A 12,393-nucleotide genomic window follows, 5' to 3' on the forward strand; every position below is an offset into this window, starting at 1 on the left:
AGTCTTTCGGTATTCAATGTTGTCTTTGGGGTAGTTCTCATGTAGCTTTTGTATATTTTAAGGGTCTTTCGGGGTTTTTAAATTGTCTCTAAAAGGGAGTCTTTCGGTAGTTTTTAAGTGTAGTCTTTCAATGTAGTCTTTTAAGGGGCTTTGGGTAGTCTCTCGGTAGTCTCTCGGGATATTTCAAAGGGAGTCTTTCAAGTGTGTCTTTCAAAAGTAGTTCTAAAATGTAGTCTTTTAAGTGTAGATTTAAGGGAGTCTTTCAAGTGTATCTTTCAAATGTAGTCTTAAAAGGGAGTCTTTCAAGTGTAGTCTTTCAAATGTAGTCTTTTGGGAGTCTTTTGGGAGTTTTTGTAGCTTTTGGTAGTCTTTCTTTGTTTTCAAGTGTAGTCTTTTAATGTTGTCTTTTTGTAGTCTCTAATGGATCTCCGGTAGTCTTTCAATGTAGTCTTTCGGTTGTTTTGGGTAGCCTGTAGTTCCCCGGTAGCTTTTAAGTGTAGTCTCCGGGAGTCTCCCGTAGTCTTTCGGAGTCTTTTGGGGAGTTTTCAAATGGTCTTTCGGGAGTTTTGGTAGTCTTTCGGTAGTCTTTCAAGTGTTGTTTGAAAGGTAGTTTCGGTAGCTTCGGGGGAGCTTTTGGTAGTCTTTCGGTTGTCTTTTTTAAATGTAGCTTTTTAAGGGAGTCTTTAAGGTAGTCTTTTAAGTGTAGTCTTTCGGTAGTCTTTTGGTTGTCTTTCCGGGAGTTTTCAATGTAGTTTTCGGTAGCTTTTTGTAGTCTTCGGTTGTCTTTCGGTTCTTTTGTGTAGTCTTTGGTAGTCTTTCAAGTGTTGTCTTTGGGTACTTTTCGGTTTCTTTCAAGTGTAGTCTCTCGGTAGTCTTTAAGGGAGCCTCGGTAGTCTCTCGGGTAGTCTTCGGTATCTTTCAAGTGTTGTCTTTTGGGGAAAATTTTTGGATCTTTCATGTAGTCTTTCGGTAGTCTTTTGGTAGTCTTTTGGTTGTCTTTCGGTATTTTCAAGTGTTGTCTTTCGGTTGTTTTTGGAGTCTTTTTTGTCTTTTGGTACTCTTTTGGTTTCTTTTTGTTGTCTTCGGTTGTTTTGTTTTTTTCAAGGGTTTTCTTTTGGTAGTCTTTTAATTTTTCTTCGGAGTCTTTTGGTTGTCTTCGGGACCCTTTTTGGGTTTCCGTTGTCTTTGGTTTCTTTCAAGTGTTTTTTTCGGGAGCCCTTTTAAGGATCTTTCGGTAGTCTTTTGGTTGTCTTTTAAATGTACTCTTCGGTTGTCTTTCGGTTGTCTTTCAAGGGGTCTTTCGGTTGTTTTTGGTACCCTTTTAAATGTTTCTTTCTTTTTTTTTCGGTAGTCTTCGGTTGTCTTTTAAGTGTACCTTCGGTTGTTTTCGGTTGTCTTTTGGGCTTTTGGTTGTCTTTTGGTTGTCTTCGGTTGCCTTTTTGGGTTTTCTTCGGTTTCTTTAAGTGTAGTCTTTTAAAGGGTTTTTTCAAGTGTATCTTAAGTGTTGTTTTTGGTACCCTTTTGGTTGTCTTTTGGATCTTTTGTTTTTTTTCGGTACTCTTTCAAGTGGTCTTTCGGTTCTTTCAAGTGTTTCTTTCTTTTCTTTCGGTTGTCTTTTAAATGTTGCTTTTAAGGGTTTTTTTCTTATGTAGTCTTCGGTTGCCTTTTGGTTGTCTTTTGGTTGTCTTTCGGTTGTCTTTCAAGGTTTTTTCAAGTTTGTCTTCGGTTGTCTTTCAAGTTAGTTCAAGTGTTTTTTCGGTTTCTTTTGGGGGTTTTTGGTTGTCTTTTGGTACTTTCGGGGTCTTTCGTCTCTTTCGGTTGCCTTTTGGTTGTCTTTTAATTAGTCTTCAAGTGTTGTCTTTTTGGGACCTTCGGTTGTCTTCAAGGGTTTTCTTCGGTTGTCTTTCGGGTTTTCTGGTTGTCTTTCGTTGAGTCTTCGGTTGCCTTCGGTTGTCTTTTGGTAGCTTTTAAGGTTGTCTTTCAAGGGAGTCTTTCGATTGTCTTTTCGGTAGCCGGTTGTCTTCGGTAGTCTTTTGGTTGCCCTTTTGGTTGTCTTTCGGTAGTCTTTCGGTTGTCTTTTGGTTGTCTTTCAAGTATTTTCTTTCCTTGTCTTTTGGTTGCCTTCAAGGTTTTCTTTTGGTTGCCTTTAAATGTTGTCTTTTTGTTGTCTTTCAAGTATTGTCTTTTGGTAGTTTTTGATTGTTTTTGGTAGTTTTTGGTTGTCTTTCAAATTTTTGGTTGCCAAGTATTGTCTTTCCTAGTCTTCGGTTGTCTTTCGGTAGTCTTTTGGTTGCCTTTCGATTGTCTTTTAAGGTTTTCTTTCCATTTCTTTTTGGGAGTCTTTAATTTTTTTCATGTTTTTTCTGAGTTTCGGTTTTTCGATTGTTTTTGGGTTCTTTTGGTTGTTTTTGGGAGTCTTTTAAGTATTGTCTTTCAAGGGAGTCTTTTGATTGTCTTTCAAGTGTTGTCTTTCGGTTGTCTTTCGTATTGTCTTTCAATGGTCTTTCAAATTGTTTTTGGTATCTTTTTTGGGAGTCTTCGGTTGTTTTCAAGGTTTTCAAGTATTGTCTTTTAAGTGTAGTCTTTCGATTTTCTTTTGGTTGTCTTTCGGTTGTCTTTCAAGATTGTCTTTGGTAGCTTTTGTGTTGTCTTTTGGTTGTCTTTCAAGCTTTCGGTACTCTTTCGGTTTTTCTTTTGGTAGTCTTTTGGTTTTTTTCAATGTACTCTTTCGGTTGTCTTTTGGTAGTCTTTCAATGTAGTCTTTCTTAGTCTTCGGGTTTCCTTCGTATTGTCTTTTGGGTCTTTTGGTTGTCTTCGGGGGTTTTTTTGGTAGTCTTTTTTGCCCTTTTGTATTGTCTTTCGGAGTCTTTTTGGTTGTCTTTCGGTAGTCTTTTGGGGGCTTTTAAGTGTTTCTTTTAATATTGTCTTTTAAGTGTAGTTTTTGGTTGTCTTTCGGGTTTTTTTGTATTGTCTTTCGGTAGTCTTTTAAGTATTTCTTTTGGGTCTTTTAGGCTTTTAAAATTGTCTTTCGGTAGTCTTTTGGTTGTCTTTTAAGTGTTGTCTTTCAAGTATTGTTTTTGGTCTCTTCGGTTGTCTTTTTAGTTTTCGTTGTCTTTTTCTTCGGTTTCTTTCAATGTGTCTTCAAGTGTGCTTTCAAGTGTGTCTTTTCGGTTGTCTTTCAATTTGCCAAGTGTTGTCTTTTTTGAGTCTTCGGTTGTCTTCGGTTGTCTTTTTTTGTCTTTCAAGGTTGTCTTTCTTTTCTCTTTTAAGTGTTGCTTTTTGCCCAAATTTTCATGTAGTCTTTCGGTAGTTTTTAAGTGTAGTCTTTCGGTAGTCTTTCAAGTGTAGTCTTTCGTGTAGTCTTTCGGTTGTTTTTGGTTTCTTTTGGTTGTCTTCGGTTCTTTTGGTTGTCTTTCGGTAGTCTTTTAAGGTAGTCTTTTGGTGTCTTTCAAGTGTTGTCTTTTAGGGAGCTTTCGATTGTCTTTGGTAGTCTTTTGGTAGTCTTTCAAGTGTTGTCTTTCGGTAGTCTTTTGGTAGTCTTTTGGGGCTTTCGGTTGTCTTTTAAGTGTAGTTTTGGTAGTCTTTTGGAGCTTTTGGTATTTTGGTAGTCTTTTTGGGTTTTCTTTTTGGTAGTCTTCGATTGTCTTTTGGTAGTCTTTTGGTAGTCTTTCAAGGTTGTCTTTTTGGTAGTCTTCAAGTGTAGTTTTGGGTTTTCTTTTGGGAGTCTTTCAAGTGTAGCTTTTAAGTGTATTTTTAAGTGTAGTCTTTTAAGGGGCTTTTGGAGTCTTCATGTAGTCTTTCGGTTTTCTTTCGGTAGTCTTTCAAATGTAGTTTTTAAGTGTTTCTTTTGGTAGTCTTTTGGGTAGTCTTCGGTAGCTTTTGGTTGTCTTCGGTTTGCTTTTGGTAGTCTTTCAATGTTGTCTTTTGGTTTGTCTTTCAATGTAGTCTTTCAAGTTTGGGCTTTCAAGGGAGTCTTTCGGTTTTCTTTCGGTAGTCTTTCGGTAGTCTTCGGTAGTCTTTCGGTTTTGTCTTTTGGTTGCCTTTCAATATTGTCTTTTTAGTTTTTATGTAGTCTTTTTGGGAGTCTTTGGGTTTTTAATGTAGTCTTTCAATATTGTCTTCGGGATCTTTCAAGTGTAGTCTTTTTGGTTGTTTTCGGTAGTCTTTAAGTAGTTTTTGGTTTCTTTTAAGGGAGTTTTTGGTAGTCTTTCAAGTGTAGTCTTTTAATATTGTCTTTCAATGTAGTCTTTCGGTATCTTTTAATTTTTTTTCAAGTGTAGTCTTTCGGTAGTCTTTTAAGTGTTCCTTTTAAGATTGCTTTTGGTAGCTTTTGGTTGTCTTTCGGTTGTCTTTCAAGTATCTTTCAAGTGTTTCTTTTGTTTTCGGAGTCTTTTGATTGTCTTTGGTAGTCTTTCTATTGTTCGGTAGCTTTCGGTAGTCTTTTTGGGAGTCCGTAGTCTTTTGGTTGTCTTTCAAGTAGTCTTTCGATTTTCTTTTGGTATCTTTTGGTTGTCTTTTGGTAGTCTTTTGGTAGTCTTCGGTAGTCTTTCGGTTGTCTTTCGGGAGTTTTTGGTATTTTAAGGTAGTTTTTGGTAGTTTTCGGGTAGTCTTTTGGTTTTTTCGGTTGTCTTTCGGGAGCCGTGTTTTTCAAGTGTAGTCTTTTTGGTAGTTTTGATTGTCTTTTAAGTGTGTCTTTTGGTTGTTTTTGGTGGCCCCTTTGGTTTCTTTCGGTAGTCTTTCAATGTTGCTTTTGGTATTTTCGGGGAGCTTTTGGTAGTCTTTCGGTTGTCTTTCGGTAGTTTTTGGTTGTCTTTTGGTTGTCTTTTGGTTGTCTTTCAAGATTTTCTTTCAAGATTGTCTTTCGGGGAGCTTTTGGTTGTCTTTTTGGGGAGTCTTTCAAGTGTAGTCTTTCAAGTGTAGTCTTTCAAGTGTTGTCTTTCAAGTGTAGTCTTTCAAGTATTGTCTTTCAAGTATTGTCTTTCAAGTGTTGTCTTTCAAGTGTAGTCTTTCAAGTATTGTCTTTCAAGTATTGTCTTTCAAGTGTTGTTTTTCAAGTATTGTCTTTCAAGTGTTGTCTTTCAAGTGTAGTCTTTCAAGTATTGTCTTTCAAGTGTAGTCTTTCAAGTATTGTCTTTCAAGTATTGTCTTTCAAGTATTGTCTTTCAAGTGTTGTCTTTCAAGTGTTGTCTTTCAAGTGTAGTCTTTCAAGTGTAGTCTTTCAAGTATTGTCTTTCAAGTGTAGTCTTTCAAGTGTAGTCTGTCAAGTGTTGTCTTTCAAGTGTAGTCTTTCAAGTGTAGTCTGTCAAGTGTTGTCTTTCAAGTATTGTCTTTCAAGTGTTGTCTTTCAAGTGTAGTCTTTCAAGTGTTGTCTTTCAAGTGTAGTCTTTCAAGTGTAGTCTTTCAAGTGTAGTCTTTCAAGTGTTGTCTTTGTAGTCTTTCAAGTCAAGTGTTGTCTTTCAAGTGTAGTCTTTCAAGTGTAGTCTTTCAAGTGTAGTCTTTCAAGTGTTGTCTTTCAAGTGTAGTCTTTCAAGTGTAGTCTTTCAAGTGTAGTCTTTCAAGTGTTGTCTTTCAAGTGTTGTCTTTCAAGTGTAGTCTTTCAAGTGTTGTCTTTCAAGTGTAGTCTTTCAAGTGTAGTCTTTCAAGTATTGTCTTTCAAGTGTAGTCTTTCAAGTGTAGTCTTTCAAGTGTAGTCTTTCAAGTGTAGTCTTTCAAGTGTAGTCTTTCAAGTGTTGTCTTTCAAGTGTAGTCTTTCAAGTGTAGTCTTTCAAGTGTAGTCTTTCAAGTGTTGTCTTTCAAGTGTAGTCTTTCAAGTGTAGTCTTTCAAGTGTAGTCTTTCAAGTGTAGTCTTTCAAGTGTTGTCTTTCAAGTGTAGTCTTTCAAGTGTAGTCTTTCAAGTGTAGTCTTTCAAGTGTAGTCTTTCAAGTGTAGTCTTTCAAGTGTAGTCTTTCAAGTGTAGTCTTTCAAGTGTAGTCTTTCAAGTGTTGTCTGTCTAGTGTAGTGTTTCAAGTGTTGTCTTTCAAGTGTAGTCTTTCAAGTGTAGTCTTTCAAGTGTTGTCTTTCAAGTGTAGTCTTTCAAGTGTAGTCTTTCAAGTGTAGTCTTTCAAGTGTTGTCTTTCAAGTGTAGTCTTTCAAGTGTAGTCTTTCAAGTGTAGTCTTTCAAGTGTAGTCTTTCAAGTGTTGTCTTTCAAGTGTAGTCTTTCAAGTGTTGTCTTTCAAGTGTAGTCTTTCAAGTGTTGTCTTTCAAGTGTAGTCTTTCAAGTGTTGTCTTTCAAGTGTAGTCTTTCAAGTGTTGTCTTTCAAGTGTAGTCTTTCAAGTGTAGTCTTTCAAGTGTAGTCTTTCAAGTGTAGTCTTTCAAATGTTGTCTTTCAAGTGTAGTCTTTCAAGTGTAGTTTTTCAAGTGTTGTCTGTCTAGTGTAGTCTTTCAAGTGTAGTCTTTCAAGTGTTGTCTTTCAAGTGTAGTCTTTCAAGTGTTGTCTTTCAAGTGTAGTCTTTCAAGTGTAGTCTTTCAAGTGTTGTCTTTCAAGTGTAGTCTTTCAAGTGTTGTCTTTCAAGTGTAGTCTTTCAAGTGTAGTCTTTCAAGTGTAGTCTTTCAAGTGTTGTCTTTCAAGTGTAGTCTTTCAAGTGTTGTCTTTCAAGTGTAGTCTTTCAAGTGTAGTCTTTCAAGTGTAGTCTTTCAAGTGTAGTCTTTCAAGTGTAGTCTTTCAAGTGTAGTCTTTCAAGTGTAGTCTTTCAAGTGTAGTCTTTCAAGTGTAGTCTTTCAAGTGTAGTCTTTCAAGTGTTGTCTTTCAAGTGTTGTCTTTCAAGTGTTGTCTTTCAAGTGTTGTCTTTCAAGTGTTGTCTTTCAAGTGTTGTCTTTCAAGTGTTGTCTTTCAAGTGTTGTCTTTCAAGTGTTGTCTTTCAAGTGTAGTCTTTCAAGTGTAGTTTTTCAAGTGTTGTCTGTCTAGTGTAGTCTTTCTAGTGTAGTCTTTCAAGTGTAGTCTTTCAAGTGTAGTCTTTCAAGTGTAGTCTTTCAAGTGTAGTCTTTCAAGTGTTGTCTTTCAAGTGTTGTCTTTCAAGTGTTGTCTTTCAAGTGTTGTCTTTCAAGTGTTGTCTTTCAAGTGTTGTCTTTCAAGTGTTGTCTTTCAAGTGTTGTCTTTCAAGTGTTGTCTTTCAAGTGTAGTCTTTCAAGTGTAGTCTTTCAAGTGTAGTCTTTCAAGTGTTGTCTTTCAAGTGTTGTCTTTCAAGTGTAGTCTTTCAAGTGTAGTCTTTCAAGTGTAGTCTTTCAAGTGTTGTCTTTCAAGTGTTGTCTTTCTAGTGTAGTCTTTCAAGTGTAGTCTTTCAAGTCTTGTATTTCTAGTGTAGTGTTTCAAGTGTTGTCTTTCAAGTGTTGTCTTTCAAGTGTAGTCTTTCAAGTGTAGTCTTTCAAGTGTAGTCTTTCAAGTGTAGTCATTCAAGTGTTGTCTTTCAAGTGTAGTCTTTCAAGTGTAGTCTTTCTAGACTAGTCTTTCTAGTCTAGTCTTTCAAGTGTAGTCTTTCAAGTGTAGTCTTTCAAGTGTAGTCTTTCAAGTGTAGTCTTTCAAGTGTAGTCTTTCAAGTGTAGTCTTTCAAGCGTGGTCTCTCAAGTATAATGTTTCAAGTCTGTCAGTAGTAGGTAGTCTAGTGGCTAGTTTATTGTGCACTCCATATCCATCCTGTGGACGGTAGCGCAAGTGCATATGGAAACACAGAAGGCCTAGGAACTAGACCCCAAAAGGGTTAACATTAGTACATCTGGATTTATATCTTTAGTTCACTTATTTGTTACAAGGAAATTTAGGAAATTTATTTAATATATCTGATATCTTATTTTCATTAATAAGTTATCTTGACATGTCACATAGGTTATTACATTGTTTTTCTCTATATTCCTCAGTAATTGGACAATTAAGCACATAGTGACCATTGGGTTGGTCACATACTTTGCATTTGGTTTGATCATCTACGTGTCTGCCAAACTGCCAGAAATACTTGTAACTATGCCTAAACCTGGCCACTACAACAACATCTGTCAGTCTGTTCACACTGCAAGTTGCTCCATGAACGTACTTATCTACGTTCATGTTATAGTGAGTTTTAGATCTACTCAGGCTTATAATTGCATTAATTATATATATGTATAATTATATATGTGTACCTCGTCGACATGATTTTGGTGCCACGTATGTTTTATTATAAATATTTCATGGGGGGAAGTAATTAAGGCTTCATCAGTGTTGCCTCTGACTTTAAGAATAAGCAGTGCTTGTATTAAGTGCTAAGCAGCTGTTTACGTTTAGCTTTGTGTGGTGTAGGATCAATCGCTACTTTAGCTGTGTGGGATTAATCGCTAGTTTAGCAGTGTTGTGTGGGAGTGATGGTAGTTTAAGCGTTGAGGGAGATTAGTTACTAGTCTAGCTGTTTAGTTTGAGATTAGCCGCTTGTTTAGGTGAAGTGTTTTGGGTTAGTCTCTAGTTGTATATGATTAGTTGCAAGTTCAGTAGTGTTGTGTGAGATTAGTCGCTAGTTTAGGTGTGGTGTGTGGTATTAGTCGTTAGCGTAGATGAGGTGTGCAAGATTAGTATCTAGTTTTATTGTGTGGTGTGTGAATAGTAACTATTTTAGCAGAAGTCTATATGATTAGCTGCTAGTTTAGCAGTGTTGTGTGAGGGTAGTCTCTAGTCTAGCAGTGTTGTGTGAGGGTAGCTTCTAGGATAACAGTGTGGTAGCCTCTAGTTTAACAATGTTGTAGCCTCTAGTTTAGCTGTGTTGTAGCCTCTAGTTTATCTGGGTTGTAGCCTCTAGTTTAGCTGTGTTGTGGTTTCTAGCTTATCTGTGTTGTAGGTTCTAGTTTAGCTGTGTTGCAGCCTATAGTCTATCTGGGTTGTAACCTGCAGTTTAGCTGTGTTGTGGGTTCTAGTTTAGCTGTGTTGTAGGCTCTAATTTAGCTGTGTTGTACCCTATAGTTTATCTGTGTTGTAGCCTCTAGTTTAGCTGTGTTGTAGCCTATAGTTTATTTGGGTTGTAGCCTCTAGTTTAGCTGTGTTGTAGCCTATAGTTTATCTGTGTTGTAGCCTCTAGTTTAGCTGTGTTGTACCCTATAGTTTATTTGGGTTGTAGCCTCTAGTTTAGCTGTGTTGTACCCTATAGTTTATTTGGGTTGTAGCCTCTAGTTTAGCTGTGTTGTAGCCTTAGTTTATCTGGGTTGTAGCCCCTAGTTTAGCTGTGTTGTAGCCTATAGTTTATCTGTGTTGTAGCCTCTAGTTTAGCTGTGTTGTAGCCTATAGTTTGTGTTGTAGCCTCTAGTTTGACTGTGTTGAAAGAAAAAAGATAACCAGAACAAACAGAAAACAAAGAGTAGTGGTAAACGAAGCGAAATCCAGCATAAGCAGAGTCAAAAGTTCAGTTCCCCAAGGCACAGTCTTGGTGCCTTTACTGTTGTTTTTTTTATCCTCACAGCGGATACAGATGAAAACACTTGCTGCCACAGTTTCGTATCCTCATTTCTATGCATAACAAAACATGGAAATCACCTAGGTAGAAGACACGGAAACATTGCAAGAAGATATAAACAAAAATCTTCCAGGGGACTGAAAAATAACGTGACGTTCAGTGGTGACAAGTTCAGCTGCAGGATCACCAAATAGAACGAAAGAAACGTGTGAAAGATCTTGGAGTAATGACGTTGGTTGACCTAACCTGCAAAGAACACAAATAGGCAAAAATCACAAAAGCCATGAAATAGACGGAGGGTGGGAGGGTATTGAGAACTTTCAAAACAAGGGGAAAAGTGCTGTTGGTGATACTTTTCAAATCGCTTGTGCTCTCTCGCTTAGAACATTGTTCTGTGTTGACTGCTTATTTTAGGGAAGAAGAGATAAAGCTGGAACAGATACAGAGATTATTTACGGCTCACGTAGAGCTAATCAAGCATCTTCGCTCCTGCGGAGGAGAGATCCGTGAAAATATTTACGTAGGAGATACTAGAGGGTCTGGTCACTGATCTGCACAATACCATAGCAACTCACTAGAATGAGATACATGAGAGAATGTGTAATATAAACTGAGTGAAAAGCAGGTGTGTCGGGGGCTCTTCAAGAGAATATTATATGAAAATCCTTGGGCCCAGACTAACATTATACCACAAGATATCAGAAATACTGCAGGAATAAGTGAAGAAGTTTTCAAGAGGAAATTGGATACATACCTCAGCCAATTTCTAGCTATCAAACAAGCTATGATGAATATGTGGGTCAGAGGGCCGGCGACAGTAACATCCTGGTTGGACAGGCAAGGATCAGTCAAGCCTGGCCCAGGCCCGGGCTGCGAGAGTAAGAAAACTCTCGAAACCCCTAAAAAGTAGATTTCAGTTCAAAGTATAGAATGGTATAAACCTTGGTAATAAATACCGACAAGTTGGTTTAGAAAGACACGTAAGCAAACACTATAACATATTTATTAGAAAACGTTTCGGTCCTGGAACCTTGATCACTTCTAACATACAGAGGTAGAAAGACATTATATATATAGGCGGAGAGTGAGATGTGACGCACGTGACCTGAGGAATGTCATAAGAACATAAGAATGGAGGAACACTGTAGAAGGCCTACTGGCCCATGCGAGGCGAGGGTAGACGATGAAATCACGTGACTCCTGTGTTGGTGCTGCTTAAGTATCATGTATGCCAATGTTTTTGAAATTTTGTAGTTTCCAGTGTTGCGTTCTATAGTGTCGGTGACGGTGATTAGTGAGGCTTCTAGGCACCGTCGGCGTCTGAGGTCTGGTTCGGTGAGAACGAGTTGTGCCTCGTTCCAGTTCATCAAATGCCCCGTGGAGTCTCTGTGGAGGACACAGGCGTACCTTACATCGTCTCTGTTAGAGGCATTTCGATGCTCATTCAGGCGGACTGCAAGATCTCTGCCTGTCTCGCCTACATATTTCTTGGGACAGAACCCACAGGGGATAGTGTAGACGCCTGCTGTAGAAGTTAGAGGTGTGGGGCTGCGTTTAGTAGTGAGGTCTTTGATAGAGGATGTGTTTATGGTGGAAACGTTGATGTTACTCATACCAAGTGCCCGGCGAGTATTCGTGGCAACATCGCCACATGGGAGTACTATGAACTGTTTAGGGGGCTGTTCCATGGGCGGTTTGTTGAGGATAGCTTGTGCCTTGAGTCTGCAATCTCGGATGAAGAAAGATGGGAACTGAAGACGTGTAAAGGCTTGTGTTATGTAAGTGCATTCCTCTTCTAGAAAACAAGGGCTGGAGATGCGAAGAGCTCTCAAGAAGAAGCCAATGAGGACTCCTCTCTTAGTGCGGGTATCTTAGTGTGAATAAAAGTGTATAAGATCGTCCTTGTTGGTAGGTTTTCTATACACTTTGAAGAGAAGTTTGTCACTGTCGGGAGATCTGCACAGGAGAACGTCGAGGAAAGGAAGTTTGCCATCATTTTCGAGTTCAAGTGTAAACTTGTAAACCGACACTATAGAACGCAACACTGGAAACTACAAAATTTCAAAAACATTGGCATACATGATACTTAAGCAGCACCAACCCAACAACACAGGAGTCACGTGATTTCATCGTCTACCCTCGCCTCGCATGGGCCAGTAGGCCTTCTACAGTGTTCCTCCATTCTTATGTTCTTATGACATTCCTCAGGTCACGTGCGTCACTCACATCTCACTCTCCGCCTATATATATAATGTCTTTCTACCTCTGTATGTTAGAAGTGATCAAGGTTCCAGGACCGAAACGTTTTCTAATAAATATGTTATAGTGTTTGCTTACGTGTCTTTCTAAACCAAAGTATAGAATAAACTGGTCACTACCATCCACAGAAACTTGAACGAAGACATTATTTTACTGCCTGAATATATTCAGTTTTTCAAAGAGCTTTCTATGTATTTTTTCTTCCTACTTGGAAGAATGCTTCGATGTTGGTGAAGGGCTCTTGGGCCAAGGAATTAGAGCTTCCTGTTGTTGGATTAAACAAGATTCTTCCCATTTTTTTATCCGTTGAATCACCCCTACTGATTCAGCGCTTCCCTGTTAATATAACAGTATATATTCTTTCCGTTTAAGGATAAATTTAACTAAATGTTTTGTTTTTCTGTTACAGTCATGGAGGCTCGCAAGTTAAGATCACGGCTCTGTAGCATCTGTAACCCCTACGTCAAGGTGAGTGTTACGTAACACCTACGTCAAGGTGAGTGTTATGTAACCCCTACGTCAAGGTGAGTGTTATGTAACCCCTACGTCAAGGTGAGTGTTACGTAACACCTACGTCAAGGTGAGTGTTACGTAACCCCTACGTCAAGGTGAGTGTTACGTAACACCTACGTCAAGGTGAGTGTTACGTAACACCTACGTCAAGGTGAGTGTTATGTAACACCTAC

At 38.3% G+C, this 12,393-nt stretch overlaps 1 protein-coding gene across 1 annotated transcript in view; it reads left to right on the plus strand.

The window, feature by feature from the left end:
• Positions 1 to 12,393, plus strand: part of LOC128688914 (uncharacterized) — a 659,540-nt gene that overhangs the window by 419,229 nt on the left and 227,918 nt on the right. Inside the window, exon 9 of the mRNA XM_070085536.1 lies at positions 12,117 to 12,175. Coding sequence (XP_069941637.1) covers positions 12,117 to 12,175 — 59 coding nt within the window. The remainder of the gene's footprint in view (positions 1 to 12,116; positions 12,176 to 12,393) is intronic.

This window comes from Cherax quadricarinatus, chromosome 16 (assembly GCF_038502225.1).
Source record: "Cherax quadricarinatus isolate ZL_2023a chromosome 16, ASM3850222v1, whole genome shotgun sequence".
Lineage (NCBI taxonomy): Eukaryota > Metazoa > Arthropoda > Malacostraca > Decapoda > Parastacidae > Cherax > Cherax quadricarinatus.